At 43.1% G+C, this 23918-nt stretch overlaps 1 protein-coding gene across 1 annotated transcript in view; it reads left to right on the top strand.

The window, feature by feature from the left end:
* LOC116719665 (lysyl oxidase homolog 4-like) overlaps nt 1-23918 on the top strand; it is a 36210-nt gene that overhangs the window by 581 nt on the left and 11711 nt on the right. The window contains exons 2-7 of the mRNA XM_032562249.1: nt 221-493; nt 5319-5983; nt 6629-6840; nt 16092-16130; nt 16243-16450; nt 17702-17882. Coding sequence (XP_032418140.1) covers nt 226-493; nt 5319-5983; nt 6629-6840; nt 16092-16130; nt 16243-16450; nt 17702-17882 — 1573 coding nt within the window. The 5' untranslated portion in view covers nt 221-225. The remainder of the gene's footprint in view (nt 1-220; nt 494-5318; nt 5984-6628; nt 6841-16091; nt 16131-16242; nt 16451-17701; nt 17883-23918) is intronic.

The raw sequence follows: 23918 nt of genomic DNA, 5'->3' as shown, positions 1-23918 counted from the left end.
CACAAACCATAAATCTCTCAACTTATTGCAGAGTGTCCCATTAAAGCTTTAAGGAAAAGTTTCTAATTATGTTTGCCATGGTGTGGAATGTCAGCTTCATGTCTGTGCATGATTTTTGGGATTTTTGTGGTGAAATGTATTTGGGGTCTCAAGCTTTTTTTTTCTGTCACATTTTCATCATCCCTCCTTCTTTCCCCCACCTGCGTCTCTGTCTCTGCAGCAAGCATGCTGTCCCTCAGCTCCCTGTCCATCCTCCTCGTCCTGCTTCTCCTCCACCCCTCACAGCTGTCTGCGCAGGAAGTGCTGATACGTCTCGCAGGCGTGGGTCGACGGAATGCAAACGAGGGACGTGTGGAGGTGTTCTACGACGGATCCTGGGGCACAGTGTGCGATGACGAGGTGGATATTAAACTTGCCAACGTGCTGTGCCGGCAGCTGGGCTTCCAGCGCAGCTTCACCTGGGCACACAGTGCCAAGTTTGGCCAAGGACAAGGTAAGGGCAATCAGAAGCAAGTCTATTCCTCACCAGCAGTGCATTTAGAAAGTATCCACATGCAAACTTTACAGATTTGTCACATAATAAATACAGGTTTTAATGAGTTTTATTTACTTTATGCATGACAAGGTTGGGCAAATTTGTCAGGTAGAAGAGAAATGATACATGGTTTTAAAATTTCTGTACAGTTTTTGCTCATCTAGACGTCCATTCTTCTGTGAGCACAAAAGTCTTGCCATGATTGCTTGCCAACTTGACAGTTGGATTTGGAGCTGGACTTTAACTTGGCTGTTCTAAAACATTAATGTGCTTTGATCTGAACCACTCCATTGTATCCATTGTGCCTATATGTTTATAGTCGCTGCTGGATCATGAACCACTGGTCTATTCTAGGGTATTTTGCAGCAGTCCTCTTCCACCATATTTCTACATTTCAGTTTTCCATTGTAAATTCCTACTAGTTTCCTTTTACCTGCTCCTCCAGAGCCGTGAGCTTTTTGGCCGCTTCTCTGATTAATTCTCTCCTTACCTAGCCTGTCACTTTAGGGCGGCCATGTCTTGGTAGGTTTGCACTTGTCCAATAAAACGTCTGCTTTCAGGTTATTTGTTGAACAGAACTCCGTGAGATGTTATAGCTGAAGAAATTGTTTCATAACCTAACCCTGCTCTAAAACTGTCACGATAACACCGGTGTCCTCCTGGACCCATTTGGACGTTTTGGCAGAAATGGTTAAGAGGATAAGCTTCTCCACAAATTCCTAACAGAAAATCTTCTGCGTTCTTTGGTCTTCACTATGCCGATTGTTCTCAAACTAACCTTTGAGGCCTTCAAAGAACAAGGTATTTGAATTAGAATCGAAATTAACCTCTAATCCCCTTAGCTGTCAGCGGTCAACACTTATATTCAAGTCAATGGGTCCATGAGTACACCGGTTTCTTCATGTCATGTTTTGAAGGTGACAGTTAAATTACACAGAGAATATTATAGTCAATATGAACCCCTTAATTGTTACTTTCAAAATGCTTACATGTTAAGGCTCCAACATACTTTGCCCGAAGCTGAACAGTCGATGCGTGGTCACGTGGTTTCATCCATCCATCCATCCATCTTCTTCCGCTTATCCGAGGTCGGGTCGCGGGGGTAGCAGCTTCAGAAGGGAGGCCCAGACTTCCCTCTCCCCAGCCACTTCTTCTAGCTCCTCCGGGGGAATCCCGAGGCGTTCCCAGGCCAGCCGAGAGACATAGTCCCTCCAGCGTGTCCTGGGTCTTCCCCGGGGCCTCCTCCCGGTGGGACGTGCCCGGAACACCTCACCAGGGAGGCGTCTAGGAGGCATCCTGACCAGATGCCCGAGCCACCTCAACTGGCTCCTCTCGATGTGAAGGAGCAGCGGCTCTACTCTGAGTCCCTCCCGGATGACTGAGCTTCTCACCCTATCTCTAAGGGAGAGCCCAGCCACCCTACGGAGAAAACCCATTTCGGCCGCTTGTATCCGCGATCTCGTTCTTTCGGTCATGACCCAAAGCTCATGACCATAGATGAGGGTGGGAACGTAGATCGACCGGTAAATCGAGAGCTTCGCTTTTTGGCTCAGCTCTCTCTTCGCCACGACGGACCGGTACAGCGCCCGCTTGACAGCAGACGCTGCGCCAATCCGCCTGTCGATCTCCCGCTCCCTTCTTCCCCCATTCGTGAACAAGATCCCGAGATACTTAAACTCCTCCACTTGGGGCAGGACACCCCCCCTGACCCGGAGAAGGCACTCTACCCTTTTCCGGCTCAAGACCATGGCCTCGGATTTGGAGGCACTGATCCTCATCCCGGCCGCGTCACACTCGGCTGCGAACCGCTCCAGCGAGAGCTGCAGATCACGATCTGATGAAGCCAAAAGGACCACATCGTCTGCAAAAAGCAGAGATGAGATCCTAAGGCCACCAAATCGGATCCCCTCAACACCTTGGCTGCGCCTAGAAATTCTGTCCATGAAAGTGATGAACAGAATCGGTGACAAAGGGCAGCCCTGGCGGAGTCCAACTCTCACCGGAAACGAGCCCGACTTACTGCCGGCAATGCGGACCAGACTCTGACACCGGTCATACAGGGACCTGACAGCCCGTATCAAAGGGCCCGGTACCCCATACTCCCGGAGAACCCCCCACAGGGCTCCCCGAGGGACACGGTCGAACGCCTTCTCCAGGTCCACAAAACACATGTAGACTGGTTGGGCGAACTCCCATGCACCCTCCAGGACCCTGCCGAGGGTGTAGAGCTGGTCCAGCGTTCCACGACCAGGACGAAAACCACACTGCTCTTCCTGAATCCGAGGTTCGACTATCCGACGGACCCTCCTCTCCAGGACCCCTGAATAGACCTTGCCAGGGAGGCTTAAGAGTGTGACCCCTCTATACTTGGAGCACACCCTCCGGTCCCCCTTTTTGAACAGGGGGACCACCACCCCAGTCTGCCAATCCAGGGGAACTGCCCCCGATGTCCATGCGACATTGCAGAGTCGCGTCAACCAACACAACCCTACAACATCCAGAGCCTTAAGAAACTCCGGGCGGATCTCATCCACCCCCGGGGCCCTGCCACCGAGGAGCTTTTTAACCACCTCGGCGACCTCGTCCCCAGAGATTGGAGAGCCCAACCCAGAGTCCCCAGGCTCCGCTTCCTCAGTGGAAGGCATGTTGGTGGGATTGAGGAGGTCTTCGAAGTACTCTGCCCACCGGCCCACAACGTCCCGAGTAGAGGTCAGCAGCACACCATCCCCACTATAAACAGTGTTGGTGCTGCACCGCTTCCCCCCCCTGAGACGCCGGATGGTGGACCAGAATCGCCTCGAAGCCGTACGGAAGTCTTTCTCCATGGCCTCTCCAAACTCCTCCCACGCCCGGGTTTTTGCCTCAGCAACCGCCCGAGCCGCATGCCGCTTCGCCCGCCGGTACCCATCAGCTGCTTCCGGAGTCCCACAGGCCAAAAAGGCCCGATAGGACTCCTTCTTCAGCCTGACGGCATCCCTCACCGAAGGTGTCCACCAGCGGGTTCGAGGGTTGCCGCCGCGACAGGCACCGACAACCTTGCGGCCACAGCTCCGATCGGCCGCCTCGACAATGGAGGCACGGAACACGGTCCACTCAGACTCCATGTCCCCCACCTCCCCCGGGACGTGTTCGAAGTTTTGCCGGAGATGGGAGTTAAAGCTCCGTCTCACAGGGGATTCCGCCAGACGTTCCCAGCAGACCCTCACAACACGTTTGGGCCTGCCAGGTCTGACCGGCTTTCGCCCCCACCACCGGAGCCAACTCACCACCAGGTAGTGGTCAGTGGACAGCTCCGCACCTCTCTTCACCCGAGTGTCCAAGACATACGGCCGCAGATCCGATGAAACGATGACAAAGTCGATCATCGAACTGCGGCCTAGGGTGTCCTGGTGCCAAGTGCACATATGGACACCCTTATGCTTGAACATGGTGTTCGTTATGGACAATCCATGGCGAGCACAGAAGTCCAGCAACAGAACACCGCTCGAGTTCAGGTCGGGCGGGCCGTTCCTCCCAACCACGCCCCTCCAGGTCTCACTGTCATTGCCCACGTGAGCGTTGAAGTCCCCCAGCAGAACAAGGGAGTCCCCAGGAGGAGCACTCTCCAGTACCCCCTCTAAGGACTCCAAAAAGGGTGGGTAATCTGAACTGTCGTTCGGCCCGTAAGCACAAACGACAGTCAGAACCCGTCCCCCCACCCGTAGGCGGAGGGATGCTACCCTCTCGTTCACCGGGGTAAACCCCAACGTACAGGCGCCGAGATGGGGAGCAACAAGTATGCCCACTCCTGCCCGACGCCTCTCACCTTGGGCAACTCCAGAGTGGAAGTATGTCCAGCCCCTCTCAAGGAGACTGGTTCCAGAACCAGAGCCGTGCGTCGAGGTGAGACCGACTATTTCTAGCCGGAACCTCTCGACCTCACGCACTAGCTCCGGCTCCTTCCCCACCAGAGAGGTGACATTCCACGTCCCAAGAGCCAGTTTCTGCAACCGAGGATCGGACCGCCAGGGTCCCCTCCCTCTGCTGCCACCCATCCCACACTGCACCCGACCCCTTTGGCCCCTCCCACGGGTGGTGGGCCCATGGGAGGGGGGGCCCATGTTTCCTCTTCGGGCTGAGCCCGGCCGGGCTCCATGGGTAAAAGCCCGGCCACCAGACGCTCGCCATCGTGCCCCCCCTCCAGGCCTGGCTCCAGAGTGGGGCCCCGGTGACCCGCGTCCGGGCGAGGGAACACCAAGTCCAAAGTTTTCCTTCATCATTGGGGTCTTTGGGCTGCTCTTTGTCTGGTCTCTCACCTAGGACCTGTCTGCCTTGGGTGACCCTACCAGGGGCATGAAGCCCCAGACAGCATAGCTCCTAGGATCATTGGGACACTCAAACCCCTCCACCACGATAAGGTGGCAGCCCATGGAGGAGCGTGGTTTCAGACCATTCATATTAGCACACATCTTTCACACAACAGCGCAGACACCTATTCTGCTTCAGTATTTGTCCTGCTACTTCTCGACGGGTTTTTCACTCCCTCCCCGCATCTTCTCTTTTGCTTTTACAAAACGGCCATGGAGATAGCGCCACACTTTTCTGCAGACAGCCTCCTCCGTGAACAGCTGTGACAGTTAAGGAGTTAAATCCATCCTGAAACCCACAAGTTGCCTTTCATGCATTTTACAACTATATAAATCTCATACAGTCCTAATAAAATAGTGTTATAAACTGTCAAGAGGTAAGAATGTTTTAACATTGTATTTATTTTTTTATGAATGATGACCGTTTTATTTCATAGGTCATATCTGGTTAGACAATGTGCGCTGCCAGGGCTCAGAGACCTCTGTTGCACAGTGTCAGTTCAGCGGTTGGGGAATCAATGACTGCACCCACGCTGAAGACTTGGGAGTCATTTGCAGCCCAGAAAGAAGAACTGGCTTCCCCCCTGCCATTTTAGACGAGACAGCTTCATCTTCAGGTCAACAGCCAAGCCAACAGAGGCAAAGAAACTCACCGCCTTCCCCGGTGCAACCTGCAACCCCAGCAAACTCTTACTCAGCAAGAGGCCACGAGATTGCCCTTCATCGCAGCACGTCCTCCTCCCGCCGCAACAGCGTCTCGCCCCGGGAAAACGGCCACGAGATCCAGATCTCGAGGCGAAATCGAGGTGGCTCAAGAGCAAGCCAGCAGGTCAGCCCACCCCTGCCGCGAGGTCACCAGCTGCCCTCGCGCCTCGCAAACAGCGACGCCTACAGGCAGAGGCAGGAGGCGGCGAGGGCAAGTTCTCAGACCGTGAGGCACGAGCCTGGAGTGCAGGCGAACAGGCAGCCCCAACCTCAACATCCTGCCCAGATCCACTCTGACCGGAGGAGCGACAGGCATCAGCAGCTAAGCGGAAACCATGTGGAACCAGACCCAGTTTATCCAGATGTGGACTTGGAGACTGATGTTCAATACACACAGGTGAAAACACACACTCACAGCCATGTAACACACCCAGTCTGGTTTGGTACCAATTTCAAGTGAAATGTCATTTGTGGTGCTGCAGCCTAGCAAGCATATATATAATTAGAGACATACCTAAAACCTCAAGCTTCTCTAGATACACTTCTCGGGCACCGAGATGGTCTGAAGTTTAGCCTAACCACCGGTGGCTCGTCTTCTGAAGGAAACATCTCGGATTAGAGGAAATTGAGTCGTTTGTCATTCACGCTTGCATTTTCCCCTGTCCTTTCTTCCACTTGCGGGCATGACATTTTCTCACTAGTTTGTAAGCATCCTGACACATTTCACAAACTATGCGTTCACTGTTAGTTTCCTTCCTGCTGCCCAGAGCATGGCATGTGCCTGATTAGAGAAGGTGATGACTAAGGCGTGTTATCTTTTTTGTTGTTGTCGCGATTGCGTGCCGTCTACTGCCGTTTGTTCAAACAAAGCAACAACGGCTCGCGTGAGAGGGAGTTTTATTGCCTCACCCTGGTGCCTCACTGAAAAAGTTGAGGTCAGTGTCCTAAAAATATATATATATATATAGAGAGAGAGAGAGAGAGACAAAGTTATGTAGTACAATAAAAAAATATCTACTTATTTGCTTAAAAACCCCCACAGGGATCTGAAAGGATTTACCTGGAAGAGGCACGTCTTCGGCCCGTGCTGTCCGGCAACCATGGTGGTCTGGTGACAGAAGGAGTCCTGGAAGTGAAGCATGCTGGGAAGTGGCGTCACGTGTGCAACAAGGGATGGGACCTGAGCAGCAGCCGTGTCGTGTGCGGCATGCTGGGGTTTCCGGCAGCTGAGTCGTTTGACCAAAATCCTTACAGGTAAGTATGTGAGAGAGGGCGGCACAGACGAGGTCATGGAAAGAAGGCATCGGCAGAAACTTTTATTTCCTAAAGGTCTATTTTATGAAGAGTGAATGGGAGGTTTACATCACCGCGCAGGTTACAGTCCGTGTCTGGTTTGCTGGTTCAGTCCCCGTGTAGTAGAGGTCAACCGAAGCAGCTGTCATTTGTCCAACCGCACTTGGCATGACATGGCCACGGTGACATTACTAAGGTCCATCTGTCCACCAGGTCTGCCTCCCTCATCAACCATGTGGGCCTCGTCTCAGACCTTTAAAATAGTTCTTCAAAGCATATAATTAATGTCAGAGTCAGACTGTAAAATTATCATCCTTCTCGTGATGTGTCTTTGTATACGCAGTGCTGCAAAAAACCTTTAGGTTTTTACATGTTTCAGATCATCAAACAAGCTTTCTTATAAGACACACATAATGTATTTCATTTATTAAATAAATATTCAACTCAAACCAGGCCTGTGTGGAAGAGTACTTGCACCTTAAACCTAATTACTACCTAAGTGCCCATGGGCTGCAGCAACTACCATTTCTGAGGCTTTTAAATCCCTGTGGATGAATTTAGACCCACTCTTCTATGCAAAGTTGTTTTATTTTACATATTCATGTATTTATGGCCCACTTAAGGAGGCCTAGTCAATAGATTTTGACTAGGCCACTCCAAAACCTTCAATTGTTTTGTTATTGATCCATTCAGAGCTCAATTTGTAGGTGTGCTTCTGCCGCTGCATCTCAAAAATATGCTTAAGCTTAAGGTCACAAGCAGATAGCAAGACATTCTGCTTCGGGGGGGGGTTTGTTGTTTTTTTTTTTTTTTGCTATAGAACAGAATTTATTGCTTTAATGATGATGACAAGTGAATGACATCCTGAAGAAGCAAAGCAGCCCCAGATTTAAATTGCTTTGCTTCATTGACTTGTTATTATCATTAAAGCAATAAATTCTGTTCTATATATTTAGAAACAGCAGCAACAGCATCGGTGTCGGTGCGACTCTTGACCGGTCCAAAGTACTAAAAAGGTTGGGGACCACTGTGCTAAGCTACAGTAGAGCCTGTCATGAAATCTAAGGTTAGTTATCATGGCCTCTGATGATGGAGGGTAAACAGTTTTCCTGCAACAGTAAGTTGTTTCTCTGCCCTTAGCACATTGAGCAGTGTGTACACGAGGGTGACTGACAGCACTAAGACCCTCCCCCTGACTCTGATTAATTGTTTTTGGTGCATTTCTTCAGACAGAAACAGTAGTACTTCCAACCTTCCAGATTATCTGTATAATATTATACCGTCAATACATAACGACATTTTGAACAAACATGTAAAAAGCTTTTTTTTTTTAAAAAAAGTTACATACCACAGCTTTAATCTTGAACAATGACCTTTTACTTAGGCATGTGAAGTAGGCAAGTATTTAAAAGTTGTCCACATGATCACTTTGCAGCAGTAGCAGAGAACAATAGCTTAGGTGAAAAGAATGTGTTTTCAGGGCAAGATTAGTCATCTGCTGGAAAACTTCAATTTACAGAGTTCATCACAAGTCATGTCTGCGAAACAGCTAACAGAAGAGGCACTCGGATCAGATTAAGCCTTTGTTGGATTCAAAAGCAGTCCAACAAATCAGTTTATAGGTTTTTACGTAATAAGCATATTAAATTTCCTATTTGTTTCCTTCTATTTCACTATTCCAATATAAAAAGTTGAAAAAGTGACTAAACCATCAGTGCGCAGTAAGAGCCGTGACAAGATTTTTCTGCTCATAACTCTTCTGTTATCCATCAAACCTCAATCATTTGCTCCACTAATAGCACCGAGTGGGTATGTCAATATTTTGATGTGTATAACCCTTTTTAATCTGTCTGCTTTCAAGCTTGAATACCCACTGAGCAGCTACACAAACTTTCAAAGCCCTTAAAAACATACCATCGAAAACCCTAACACCTCACTTACGCCCACATGTTAATACATCCCTAACTATTTCCAAAACCGTGCCCGAGTGCACACACAAATTTGCATGCAAACACACACAGAAGCAAACACTGCCCTCCATGAGTCTGTCTGCCCACAGAGGTCTTTTTAGGGCTCGGCTAACAGGAGGACTGCACTGACCGCCGGTCTGCAAAGTACCATATGTCTCTCCGTGTGAGAGGCCAATAATTACCCCTTGTGACCTGAGGAGCAGAAAACAAGCAGCTTCTCCTCAGCTGCCCCATAAAAACACACCATAAAGTGTCTCATAAAACTATTTGTTTGGATCCGTGCAGCCATCTTGATCAGGATTCTCTGGAAGAAGATCCCGATGGATCTTTTTTGGTATTTAAAAAAAAAAAAAAAAAGCTAAGCAAACAAACAGACGAGGATGTTGGTTGGATGGTGAGAGAAAATATGTCTGTATTTATTAAGCTTGCCGGTCTATTTGTGCAGTGCTTTTAGGTAAAATAGTAGGAACATCAGTTGTGACCTAGCTGAGTTTTGTAATAAAATTAATGTAATGCCTGCATAACGAACACATTCCACGAATGCCTCAGAATCACCCAGAGAAACATCACAGATTGTGCCAAAAACCAATCTAGAAGCTTGTATAAAAACTGACTAAGGGAACAAATTGTGTTTGTTTTTGTGTCAACCTCCACCCCATCTGGGAAATGACTGAAGCAATTTTTCTTTTTCCAACGGTAAACATGTGAAAGGGGTTAAGAAGATTTTTTTGTTGTTGTTTTAACCACAGAAGGATCAGAAGCTTCAGGTTAATCAGATACTTGGACTGGACGTCGGAGCAGTTTAGCCAGTCTCTTTTTTCCAGTCTGGAGTCATTCATGTTTGCTTGTTAACCTTCCTTCCACAAAGACAACTTTCTTAAACAAACAAAACCCAAAAGTCATTACATATGACAGAATCTTAAAATCTCACTGCTGTGCTGTAATCTTGCATCAGTCTGAAAGTGACCTGGATTTTCAGGCACTTTAAGAGAGCGCCCTCAAGTGGCAGCATGTAAAATACGTAAGTACAGTTGAAGACAGATATCTACGTACACTGAATAAAAAGACACAAACACATTTTTTTTCTCACTGTCTGAAGTTAAATCAAACCAAACCTTTCTTGTTTTAGCTTAGTTAGAATTACTAAAATTATTTATATTTGCTATATGCCAGAAAACTTATCGAGAAAATTCTTTAGAGGTTTTTTTTTTTCTTTTGTAGTTTTTCTCAAATTCAAAAGTCTGCATACATTTGCTCAACATACAGGATAATTGTCTCTTAAAATGTATGATTGGATCAAAGTTTTTGGTTTTCTTTCCACAAGCTTCTGATAGACGAACTGGCACAGTTGAGTTAACACACCTGTGAATGTGTTTTAAGGCCACACCTGAAACACACTGCTTTACTGTTTGACACGATGGGAAAGTGAAAAGAAAGAGAATTGTGCAGCTGCACAAGTCTGGTTCATCCTTGGGAACAATTCCAGCATAGACATGATGAGAACGTCTAACCAAAAACGAGGCAGGTTTGAATGTCTTTTGGTCTGAAACGTGCAGATTGACCCCAAAACAAAAGCCAAAGACCTAGAGTAGATGCTGGTTGAAGCTGGTAAAGCAGTTCGTTACCAAAAAGATAATCATTTTTGAGACATGTCCCATGGTCTGATGAAACTAAAGTGGAACTGTTTGGACATAATTATCATCATTTGGAGGGAGAATCAGAATGACAATTAGGATGGTGTGGCAAGTTAGGATGAAGGTGGCAGCATCACGTTGTGGTGCTGTTTTGCTGCAGGAGGAACTTGGTGCACTTCACAAAATAGATGGCATCATGAGGAAAGAATCTGATGCGGAAATATTGAAGCAACATCTAAAAATATCAACCAGAAAGTAAAAGCTTGAGCATAGATTAGTCCTCCAAATGGACAACAACCCTGAGCATCCAGCCAAAGCGGTTACAACGTGGCATAAGGACAAAGAAGTCAATGTTTTGGTGTGGCCATCACAAAGGAGACGTTGTGGGAAGATCTAAAAAGGTGTGTGTGTGAGTGAAGTGGCCTCCAAAATGGACTCAATTACACAAGTTCTGTCAGGAGAAATGGACCAGAAACTTGTGGAAGGAAACCCAAAACAACTGACCTAAGTCAAACAGTTTAAAAGACAGCTACCCCGGATACTGACCAAATGTTGGTAAACTTTTGAATTCAAGAAAAGTTGCAACAACAAAAAAAAATTAAAATGTTCCCGCCGAATTTTCTGGCATTTAGCAAATAGAAATAATTTTGCTAATTCTAACTAAGCTAAGTCTGATTTAACAACAGAACGAGGGGAAAAAAAGATTTTTTGTCTTTTTATTTAGTGTATGTAAATATCTGGTTTCAACTGCAGATAACACAAAATAATAGCATATCTAAAAGTAACATAATTTTTATTTGTAAAGAAATCAAAATCCATTTTCATTAGCTTCAAAATTGGGTCCTGCTTTATGTTGCTCTAATACACTGAATTTGAATAAAATACATAGACGTTTGTGGCCTTACCTTGACAACATATGAAAAAGCTCAAAAGGTACTAGATGACTTGTAAGGAGACTTTACAAGTCAGGACAGGAACCTTAAAGCCAATTATGGTTAAGGTTTATGGTGAGAGTTTGGGTTAGCTGAACAGTAATTTACCTAATTTAGTTTTCAAAAGGTAGGGAAGCGGCTTTGTTGTTTATTACCTTCATTTGACCTGCAGTCACAGACAATAATGCAGTCAATATGTTTACAATGCACAAAAAAAGGTCAGAAAAATACTGCAGGTGGAGAAAAGGTTAATTTGAAATCAGAATGTTTCAGATCAGTGCATATTATAACATCTTCCTTCCCTCTGGCCAAGTGCTTAGTGCAACAAACAACTTTAATTCTGCCAGATGGATCTACTGGACACTCTGTGCCGTCTGCACTTCCCTCTCTGCCTCTCTCTTTTCTGGTGTAATGGATCCCTTTGTCTTTGACTGCCAACTCCTCTCATTTCTACAGATGTTTTACTGTCCCGCTTTTTGCTGTGCACACAAAAAAACACTAAATTCATTTCCCAGCTCCATTGTTTCATAACTTTCACAATCTCTTTGAAGCGTACAGTAACTTCATCAGCTTCTCCAATCCAGTTCCATTTCACCCTGATTAAAACCCCGGCCTTCCCGCCTTTTCTGTATTTTATTAAACTCTCTTCTTATGGAAAGAGCATCATTGGGACCCCTTTAAGTTTTTGCCACTCTAGAGAGGGTGGGGATGATGAAGGGTCGTTATGGAGCGAGAATGGAAATCTCCCATGAGCCGATTGTCCCTGAATTTGTGCAGAGGTTTGTAATAACAGGTTATCTTCAGCTTCTTGTGAGTCAGCGTCTCGTTCCACTGTGACTTCTCGTATTGCGTTGTTAGAATTTCATTAAAACCCAATCGAGCTGACGATCCTATGAAATAAGAGAGTCTTCCCCAGACAGCTCTGTTCCCAACCTTTATACAGCTCTTTATTGTTCTCCATTAAAACTCCCAGATCAAGTCAGTTTCAATCTGTCCCCAACCCATCACAGAGCGTCCCACAGTTGTTTGGTTCCCAGAAGCTGAAAGACAACTGAAAACCAAAAGTGCTTACTTACTTCTCCCTTTACAGAAAAGATGGACCATTCCAATAAAAGCTGGAGACATCCGTCTTACATCATATGCTCTGTGTTTCCCAGCATGCTCTCATGGCGTTTGGTTATAGCCTTGACTTTAAAGAGCTTTGTTTACAAGGAGAGAAGCCAGGGGGAGTAGATATGTACGTGCATATTTCCCCGTCTGCTGTGTGTGAACCAACATGCTACTGCTGGACCACAAGGCAGACACTGCCAAGCAGAGCAGGCAATTATATGGGTAGCACTCTCACCCCTCTTCCCCTGCCTCCAAACCATGAACCAACACCCCCACATAGTCTGTCTCTCTTACTTTGATTTATCGCCATGTTGTGTAAGGCTTTAAATGGTGCAAACACGCACACACGCAGAGAAATATGGCTCTCTCACATAATCACGTGCAAACAGATGCTGAAACACACCACTTACATATAGCTTCGACTCAGCGGATTTCATGTGGCACCTTCCGAGATCCACCCACAACGCTTTTTGCTTTTACTGAGGAAAAAGCAAAAATTGGAAACAACCCCCCTCAACCGCCTCTATAAAATTAATAGGCTAAACTGCAGTACTAATATCCTAAAATACCACATCTCAAAAGCCATTTTCTGACCTAATTTTACTCTTAAACTAGAAATAGATGGAAGCATCTTATCTAGCGCCTGCAGCTGTCCACACTGTGCGTGTCAGTTTACTGTTGTTAAATTGGCACTCTTTCTGCAAGCTAAATGTGACAATGTAGTGAAGCTAGCTAAAAATGAGTAGGCGAAATTTTAACCCTCCCTTAGTGGACCCCGCCTGAGCTTTTTACCGTGTGCACTGTTCTGGCGGAGTTGCTGATTTAACAGCATTTTTTTGTGTGTGGGGGGGTGTAGGGGGTGTATGTGTGTGGTTTCGCAAACTGAAGAGCTGACGGGTCACCTGCTTGGCCGACCGTGACATTTGCCTTGCTCTTCCCGAGTGTCGCTCTAAGAATGCTGCAGGGTTAAACAATTTAATCGAAACTTTGCCAGAAGTATAGAAATCTAGCAAACTTGTTGCTTCACCTTTTACTCCTCTGGAAGTCAAAGACACACCACCTGAACCTGGGAATCTCCATCCTCCCGTGGATTACACGGATAGGCTGTTTTTATTATTTAGTATAACTTGTAAAAATAAAAAACGATTTTAAAAAAAGTCTGTTAGAGCCGATGTTTTTGTGGACCATGCGCATTATGCACATGAGGCCTGTATTTGTGTGGTTTAGGTTTGTGGGTCAGGTGCAGTGTTAGTACTGTGTGTACCGTCCGATAATATCCTGCAGGCGCCAATAGTCTGGACCATATCTGTATATCTCTGTTTCCAAGTACAACTATACTGAAATACATTTTTGAAACAGCCGTACAGCAGCACGTGAAATTAGTCTGTTTGTTGTGTTTTTCTTAAAAAGACAAAGAATATAGAAATATAACTTTCTTAAGTAGTTTCTAGTTTCCTAGATGTGGTCCTAGCGTGACGCTAAGGAGAGCTGAAAATGCCTGAAACCACACGAAAAAGTTTGTAAAAGTGCACATGGTGTCAATGTGATCCCACTGGACCCCAAAATGTGTGAGGTCCAAATGATTCCATCTCTTAAGACCAGGGAAGGCTTAATTTTACATTAAGTTTTCCCTCAGAAGTTAAAATCTCTGAAGTTTAATAAAAAAAAATTAAAAATCTCAGGAATATTTAGATATTTAGATAGTGACCGTCATACAGTAAATCTCTTCAAGCTTTCATATACATCTGTAATGTATTCCTGTAGCCTTTGAATACATAAAACAAAGAGAAATAAATTGTTGCCAGTTTTTGTTAGCATGCTAAAAATTAGCAAGTCAGTGACCACAACAATTATCTTACTGATTTTCTGACTGGAAAGTGGTTACACTGTGATTTGTCAGAATCAAAGGTTTCTAACCATCTCCCAGCTCAAAATCCAATATGGCTGCCACATGTTAGACTAATAGTGAACCTATAAACTTTTTATTTGCACCTTTGATAAGATGAATCTCACAAAATCTTTCACGCAGATAATGCTGTATAACCTCCTAACCTCTCATTAGCATGTATTGCTAACAGCAATTAGCTCGTCTTTGAGCACAGTTAGCTAATTATCCGACTTGCAACCAGAACATGACCATTTCCAAATGTCTGCTCTGATGTTTGAGCTAGTCACATAATTCTGAAGTGCCTACAATATGAAAATAAATGTTATTTTTACTCATATTTTAAGTTCAGGTACGATCCTCAGAAAACCAAAAGTTTTTCTTTTTTCTGATTCTGCTATGGAATATATGACTCTATGTTTTTTGTCTCTATCTCTTTTAGCTGCTTTCATGCACACACACTCACACACATGCTAAGTAAAGGAAATGACTTCACTTCAGGGCGAAGCTTAGATGAGTAAAGGCAGTAGAATGCTGTTTTCTGGGGCCACTCTGTGATGTCCCTTAAGGATGCATGGTAGTGCGCCAGCGCTGTAACTGTAAAATATTTCTCCGTTGTCCTGGACAATGGCATCACTTATTTGGCTTTAATAAATTGGACTGATTATTTTAACACTGTTTTCTTGGTTATCTGAAACTATTCCTCCTATAAAAAAAAAAACAAATACAGTCCGGGTGAAACAATTCTTAATCTGTTTTCTTCATGAACCCATCCAGCCTCAGACGTGTGCAAAATAACTAGGGAAACACTGAAACGCTTGGATTTTCCTGGAGAAGAAATGTCTCTTTCTATTTAGGTTGCTAAATATTTAATTGCATCATGAATCATGAACCAGAATCATCTGGTTGTTCAGTAAATTCTAAATTCAGCTCTCTGACTGACTTTGTTCATTCATAAAGAGTCAGTCACATGGCACCTGTCTGTGGCTGCGCAGACTGACCCGAGCGGTCAGCTACAATGTTTCTCTGCACGGGAGCACGTCCAAACGTACGTGGCCCCGTTTTGTTTAAACACTGCTGCCCCTGTTGGATGAGACCCTTGCTGAAGGAAACTAGACACAGTTTAAAGATTCCTGTTGGTTTTGGCAGGCATCTGCAAAAACTCTGCAGAGATTGACATGCAGCGGTTGGAGTCAGACAATTTTTATTAGCCCCTGTCGGCGACCCGTTTTGCTCTATTCATAACTTCTGTTTTCATTGCATGGTTTTCTCAAATCAGAAATTTACTGTGGACATATAGACAAACAGTGAGGCAAGATGACAAATAAACCCTGGAACTAGTAGGTCCAACAAAATGAAATGAAAGGAATGAAAGGAATGAAAGGATTTTTTTAAAAGTCCAACGGTTCAACTAAATCGAAAATCCAAATTTCTGTTTCTAACATTAGGTATTTCTGAGAGGTGCTCTTTGATCGTGCTTTGCCTCCTTCTTGTTTGTAATTTCACCCTGTTTATTCAAAATTTAATGGACCACACTGCACAAAAGGACTGGGGAAAATGATCCCTGAGAAAGAGGGACCGTGGGAACATATTGGACTGTGGGATTGCTCAGTATGTTTAACGTAAAGCTACATTGTTACATTGTTGGTAAAAAAAAAATACTCTCTTCTCTGTCCTTCAGGAAACTATGGGACTCTAAGATTGCAGATCCCTCATCAAGGTAAGATCAAAGTTTACTCCTTGAAATAAATTAGTACATTTAGCTCAATCTAGAGATTTGATTTAAACCCAGTTATTGATGCACTTCATATATCACTTTGTCTCTTTCCCAGGCTGAGATCCCAGATCACTAAGAAGGCTTACTGGGTGGAGAAGGTGCAGTGTCAGGGTCTGGAAGTGTCCTTAGCGCAGTGTCCCGCACAGCTGTCCCTCCCCAGGAGTGATGTCCCATGCAAGGGGGGCATGCACGCGGTGGTCCGCTGCGTCCCTGGATTCCCGTTCGAGCGTTTTGGCAGAGCTCCCGCTCCACCTTCTGTCGCGGTTAGTGTGGAAAACTGAAGCAAATATATGAAGGGTTGAACTTAAACATTACAGTGAGACAGTTTGGCCATCTGCGAAGCTCGTCCATTTAATAAACATTTGGAGACAAGTAAAATTGAGGAAATTCCAGTATTTAAACTTGTTGTAATTTTTTAATAGGTTTAGCTAATTGAAATGATTTTCCAGCTTCCTTTCTTCTGCAAAAGTTAAAGTTTTACAGAATAAGCTAAGAGCGGTGTTAATGAATTTTCCATTTTATATTGAAATAATAATACGGCACCTACCATCTTCAAAGACATGTTTCACTCACCACTATGGGTTCGTCAGGTTTTAAATAATATTAACGAGGAGAATTCACTTTAAATGAACTCAAACAGCTATGTCTGAGCTTACCTAATTTGTTGCATTTTTCTCAAAAAATAACACATTTTACACTCTTAGGTGGGACTGGTTAACTTTTTTCAATTGTGTCCTGTTTAGAAAATGTCTCATGCCGCCATTTATGTTTGTTTTTTTAAGATAATTGATGGTTTAAGATCTAAGATTAATATCCTATATGCTGTAAATCACTTTGTGCCCTCATTTAGTATAAATCTAGATCAATTGGTCCCAGAGACAAAAGCTGAAGTCCAGTTGAAGTCAAATTGGACTTAAAATTCAGCATTTGAACTCACTGTTTTATGAACCTGTACACCGTTGTCATGCCAGCAATCAGGAGGTGATTTATTTGTATGTTAGTTTTTAATTATGAATCAGTGAAGATATTGTAGATTTTTAACCAGGTAGCAACTCTGACAGTCAACAATTTTCTTGGTTGGTTCTATTCTCAAGTCATGTTTCTGACAGGAAGATTGTTGGCGTCCCGCCTCCCTCCTCTGTTTAGCATGTAAATATTCACCTTTTTGTAAAAGCAAAGCAAACATGACGCTAGCTTAAAGGTTAAAGAATGTGCATTTGCATTAACCACTTTGGTTTCGTCTTCTCTTGGTGTTGCATTTAGCCTGTGGTACAAACTGATATGGATTTATACTAAATGAATAAATTATAAGACTTGTCTCTGGCTGGTAAGATATTATCTGCTCACAATATTTCGACAGAACCCCAGGTCAAAAACTCTGACCCATCCCCTTTACTGAAACTTTTTATGAAACTGTTGCAAATGAAAACGGCATAGTGGCTTGTGAAAAAAAGTATGACAACCAAAATCTAGTTTGTCATTCGGTTTAATTTTCTGGAAATGATTTCTTCTAGCCTCTGGTCCGTCTGAAGGCCGGGCCCCGTCTCGGAGAGGGCCGCGTCGAGGTCATGAAAGAGGGAAAGTGGGGCACGGTGTGTGACCACCTGTGGGACCTGAACGCAGCCAGCGTGGTCTGCAGAGAACTGGGCTTTGGCTCGGCTAAGGAGGCGCTCACCAGGGCTCAACTCGGACAGGGTAAGCAATAACAATAGACGCTTTAACCTGTACATTCAAAATGCTGTTTGAGGTTTTTCTGATGCTTTCTGAGGTACATTTCACTCTCTTCCTCTTTTTTTGGGGCTGAGGGTTAGGCTGGCTCAGTTATCTCTTTAATGTCAAAACTGACCTACATTCCTCCTGCATCTATAGCAGGAACAGAGTAACAGACTGATTTAGACTAAACACCTCACAGTGCAACTGAGTGTTCCTTAAGCTCGCTCCTCCATCTCCACGCACTTTTGAAGACAAATAAACACGGTGGGAATGATTACAGCTTGATGTCTGTTGATTGTTGAGGAACTCTCCCCGTGACCAATTATATAAAATGTAAACTAAACTAGGAGGGTCAGGGCAGCAAAAAAAAAAAAAAAAGACATGCGTTGTTGTCAAAATAAACTCGTTGGTTGAGAAAAGCTTGAGCCGCTTTGAAACCGGGACGTCAGGCAATCAGTGGCGAGCCGGAGCAAACATTCGGACGTAATTTATTTTGGGTTGAGCTTTTGTTGTGGGTGAGAAAATGCATCCTCCGAGCCGGCTGTCGTGGAGTCGAGCTTTGCTGTTTTTTTTCTCCTGCAAACAGCAGTGAGACCCCACTTTCTCACACTCGTTTCAAGTGGTTCTTCTTGCCGTACTTCTTGCAGTCAGTCTGTAATCACATTCATTTCCTCCCATTATCTTTCTGCCCAAACGAGCACTCAGCATGTCCTTTAAAAGATTGGGTGAATTTCCTTCTGTCTACTTTCCATAATGAAATAATTCCTGGAAAGCATGTGCGTGCTGCTTTAAATGCTGTTTTAAAACTAGGTGGCATGGTCAGGGTGTCGGAACGGAGCGACGTGGCTTCACGCGTCTCGAGCTTTTTTTCTAATCTATAAGAGTTAACGTAAAGACGGGGCTGTGCAGTCAGCGGAGACGACCTGACGCTATACACTCGATGACATCATCAGCTTTAAAAGCCTAATTACAGGGCTTTAAGGGACTCCTGCCTGGGCCTCGCACACCTACACAAACATAGACTTGGTAAGAGATTTTTGCTAGTTTTTTTTTTGTTTGTTTGTTTTTTTGCAATTTGGGATTTATTTTGGTTCTAAGAAGCAGAGAGTTCTAAGACTCAGAGCCACATCAGACATTCATTTGTGTTTGCAGAGCCATTTCAGGGTCTTTCATGTACGCTCCAAATGGGTCCAAGGTGTTCTGAATCACTAAAGAGAGTTTGACTTAAGGACCTTTTTGACTCCTACTAATCACCACGCTTACCCTGACATTCCCTCTATTTCATTATTTGATCATTTTAGGTTGTGCAACTCGCATAACCAGTGATGTACAGTAGCTTGCAATATAGATAAAGTTTTTCTGTTCTAGCCAATAAATCATGCAGCTTTCATTTTTACTTTACCCTAAAACCAAATATAATTTTTGACACCATTATTTACAAGACCTCTTCTAGTTTGACAAAGTTAGTACCTTCCACAAAATCACTGCCTCATTGAAAGAGTTCCTACATACAGTGCAGACCAAAAGTTTGGACACACCTTGTTATTCCATGAGTTTCCTTGATTTTCATGACTATTGCCATTGTAGATTCACACTGAAGGCATCAAAACTATGAATAACACATGTGGAAACATGCACTAAACAAAAAACAGCCCTTATATTCTAGTTTCTTCAAAGTAGCAACCTTTTGCTGTGATTACTGCTTTGCACACACACTGCATTTTCTTGATGAGCTTCAAGAGGTAGTCACCTGAAATGGTTTTCACTTCATAGGTCAACCTGCCCTGTCAGGTTAATAAGTGGGATTTCTTGCCTTATAAATAGTCATGAAAATAAAGAAAACCCATTGAATTAGAAGGTGTGTCCAAACTTTTGGTCTGTACTGTATATTTTACACCAGGGGTGTTCAAAGTGTGGCCCAGGGGCCATTTGTGGCCCTCTGGAAGATTTTGTTGACCCCCGCCAACCACAATTCAGGAATGAAGAGAATTCGTCCTACAGGCTCAAGCGCTTGATGCAACTAAACAGTTATTTTTCTTTTTAGGGTGTGATTTTCACAGACAACATAAAAATTCTGAAAATATTTTCTTATGGTCCAACACAAAGTATTTTGCTTTAATTTTTCCATTTAAATTGATCAAACTTGGCTAAATAGAGCAAATGCTGACCCATGTCATACAAAGGACAAAAACAAGCATAAAGAAGACGACAGTGGAAGTGAGAAATGCTGGGAAATTATTTGCCTGTCTTTTGATTGATGTTTTTGACCAGTAATAATTATTGCAGAGATAGAAATAGCAAATAGCTTAAAAAGAAATGCATTCTTTCCCGTTTTATTAATATATACATATTGTGTCCCTTAATGATTTATGGCCCTCAAAGCAGAAAAAAAAAAACTATTTTACAAAACAGTTTTAGAAATAATACAATTGCTTAAGGTCTTCTGGCATTTTTTGTTTTTTAAGTCAAACAAAATGCATCTGTTTTGCTTTTTATAGGTTTTTGACCATAAGCAGTTATGATTTAAAAAAAGCAGTAGATGTAAGCAGTTTAAAGCAATATTTCTTTTCTTGTATTATGCATTCATTGATGTTCTCCTGCCAGGACCTCAAACACCTTTGCAAACCTAGACGTGCTGACAAACTTTCCTTTATTTTGCAATTTGGCATCTGTTTGGCTTCTAGAAAGCAGAGTCCCGAGTTTCAGAACCACATCAGAAGTCCAGAAGGCATTTGAGCTTTTAATGGACATTGTGTTTGCAAAGCCAATTTGGAGCCTTTTATGTGTGTGCTTGTGCAGGACCAAGTCTGCATGAGGTGAAGAAGAGAGTTTGATTTGGACATATTTTACCTACCACTGACTGTTCCCTTCACACTCGTGTCCCTTTTTTCATCATCAGTGTTTGATTGTTTGTGTGTTTTGCATCAAATACAAATAACATCTGCAGATAACTTCTTACTTTACTTGAGTTTATAACCAAATGCATGACACTTAGGAGGAAGTGTGCTTTGTTGAAATGCTTAAAATAGTGCAAGTTTGGTTTTTTGAGAAGCTGATACTGGCTGAGTAGATGATAGGACTTATTTAAATGAATACCTTTGAATCTCCTGCTTCTTAAATTAAAAAAATAAATACTTTAAATAAAATAAGCATTGTTACTATAAGTTATTTTGCGCTTAATTCAGAGAGTGGATAAAATACTAAACTTGTTACTTAGAGGAAATAGAGTGGATATAAGAAAGTGCATACACACTGTCAAAAATGCCAAGATAAATAATTTTATAACTTTTTCCAGTTTTTATGTGACCCCATAACTTGTAACAAGTTTACTGAACATTAAACTGAAATCTCTTAGAACCAAAATAAAATAACTAAAATAATCTGGTTGCATAAGCAAACACACGCTCTTAAAAACCTGCGATGTGGCTATTTTCAGTATTGCCCACATTCAAGTTGGTGTTAAATAGAAGTCAGCATGTACTTGCCATCAGTATAAATGCCTCTAAATACTTACAAATGAAATTCAGCTTTTTGAGCTAAGCTTTTTCCTACACCGCCTCTCTCGGCAAAACAATAGTTTACGGAGTCGTCCAGAGCATCAAAGGGATTTCTTTCTGAAAAGTACGAGTCAGCTAGACGAGCACAAAGGAAATTTTAGCTGCATTATACACACCAAGGAAATAGTGAAGTGTCATCATCAATTTGAGAAAACATTGTTGCAACACAGACATTACAAAAACTGCAGCAACATTAAAGGATCTGCAGGAACGTTTGCCAAGTTCTGAGTCAGGAGGTTGGGTGGCAAAATATAAACCTTTTCTTACAAAGAAATATGGTTAGAGCTTGGTAAAATAATAAAAAAAATAATAATAATAATTTGCTAAAGCAAGAGAAAAGTCTACCAAAGGCTTGCTGGAAAATGTATTATGGTCTGAAGAAAACAAAGTCGAGCTTTTTGGCAATAATTTCACAAGGTTTGATGGACACAGGGGCGGGATGGGGTTGAAATTCAGCCCAGGAGTTTGGTTTGGAGAGGCCTTTTATCCAATTACACAGTGGATGAAAGTGGAACCATAATTTTAAAATAACTTTATTATAATAACACTAAGTTGTTGTTTTTTTGTTTGTTCGTGGTTTTTTTTTAAAAAATCAAAACTACTGTGTGTATGTATTTAATAACAAAATGAAAAATAAAAAAATCAGTCAGCAAAAATGTATTATGTAAGCAGCTTATAAAAATCAAAGCAAATGGCAGGGAACAAAAAGACAGCCTCCGAAGCTATTCTATTAAATTACAAAGAAAAAATTTATATATTTTTTTAGATTGCTTAGAAAGCTGTGGTTTTGGACCACAACCCTTTGATTTTAAGAGTTGAATATAATCCCCAGGAAACACGTAACGCCAGCCCAGTCCTGCACACTGCACCTCTACCTGGCTCTTCTTTTGATCGATTCTGACCCACTTTCTTGATTCTTCTCCTTCTCCACCTCTTCCTACATCCACATCCGTATCCATTTTTTTCTCCTCACTCCTTCTCTGACAGGTGTTATGGTGTCCCTCATTTACAACTCCACGACCGCAGCTGGCACAATGACCATCTGTAGAGCATCAGTCATAGTGTTGTTAGAACACAACAGAGGTGTGACCAAGTCACTGTGTTGCAAGTCTCAAGTAAGTCTCAAGTCTTTGTCCTCAAGTCCGAGTCAAGTCTCAAGTAAAGACAGGCAAAAGTCGAGTCAAGTCTCAAGTCAGGAACCTTTAATTTCAAGTCATTTCGAGTCGTTTTTATAATTTGCAATTATACAAAAAATTCAAATAATAGACCATTTGTTCGTTTTAAAATATGTATTTATCTCAAATGATAGAACATGTGTAGCTGAACACAAAGTATAAAAAACATTTTTAAATTGGACCACTTTATTGCCCAGTTCTGTTAAACTTGATATTCAATAAAAAAAGACGAAAATGCTGACATTTCCACAGCACAATACAAAGAACCATAACAGCAGTTTTTTCCTCTTTTCTCTGACCTGTCAAAACAATATATTGTCAATATAATTTCCCAACGTAGATGTCTTCAAATACACCAACCATCCTTAGATGATACTAGACCCGGCTCATCATCATGATGGGACAGAGAGACTCTGTTCCCTGTGTTCAGGTCCAGAATCTGCTTTCTGTTCCGGAGCCCCGCTCACTATCCACCGGCTTCCTGAGCTAACACGGTGCACATTATTTGTGGAGGCATTTGAAGGACCGGATTTATGGTAAATCATCACCAATTTAACCCGGAGTACACATGCTAACACGAAGTTAGCTAAAGTCAACTATCTTACAGCAAAAGAAAAGTGCCACCTACCGATCTTTGTGAAGCTTCAAATGCCGGACAAAGTTGGACGTCGTGGCATCTCCATCCGATATTCTCTTCTTGCATGTTTTACAAGTTGCAGTTCGTTTTTTAGTCGAAAGTTCATAACCTACGTAGCCAAAAGAAATTACTCGCGGAAGCATATTCGAGCGGTTATTTCGTATTTCGTTCCCTGAGCTCTGTAGCTTTGCCGCGGTTTTTTAAACGTCCAAATCCTGTTAATTTGATTGGTTGTGCTGCAGCTACGTACACATACATACATAAGGAGAGAGGAAAAACATAGTGACGGTCTGCGCATATTGATACGGAATGAGTGAAATTAATTAATGACGCCACTTTATAAATAATGTGTTTTAAATTTTAAGACTTTGAGTAAAAAATATCAAGTCTTTTCAAGTAAACAGCTTCAAGTCGAGTCAAGTCCCAAGTCAATGGCATGAAAGTCAAAGTCAAGTCCGAGTCTTTGAGCATTTTTTCAAGTCAAGTCTCAAGTCGTGATTTTAACGACTCGAGTCTGACTCGAGTCCAAGTCATGTGACTCGAGTCCCCACCTCTGGAACACAAATACAGTCAACTAAACACACAGGAAGTGAATTACTGACTGTATTTGTAATTTTCTTGAGCTTGTAAAAAAAAAAAAAAAAAAAAA

This window comes from Xiphophorus hellerii, chromosome 5 (assembly GCF_003331165.1).
Source record: "Xiphophorus hellerii strain 12219 chromosome 5, Xiphophorus_hellerii-4.1, whole genome shotgun sequence".
NCBI lineage: Eukaryota > Metazoa > Chordata > Actinopteri > Cyprinodontiformes > Poeciliidae > Xiphophorus > Xiphophorus hellerii.
The sequence above is the reverse complement of the archived record's forward strand: the minus strand, read 5'-3'. Positions and strand labels throughout refer to the sequence as shown.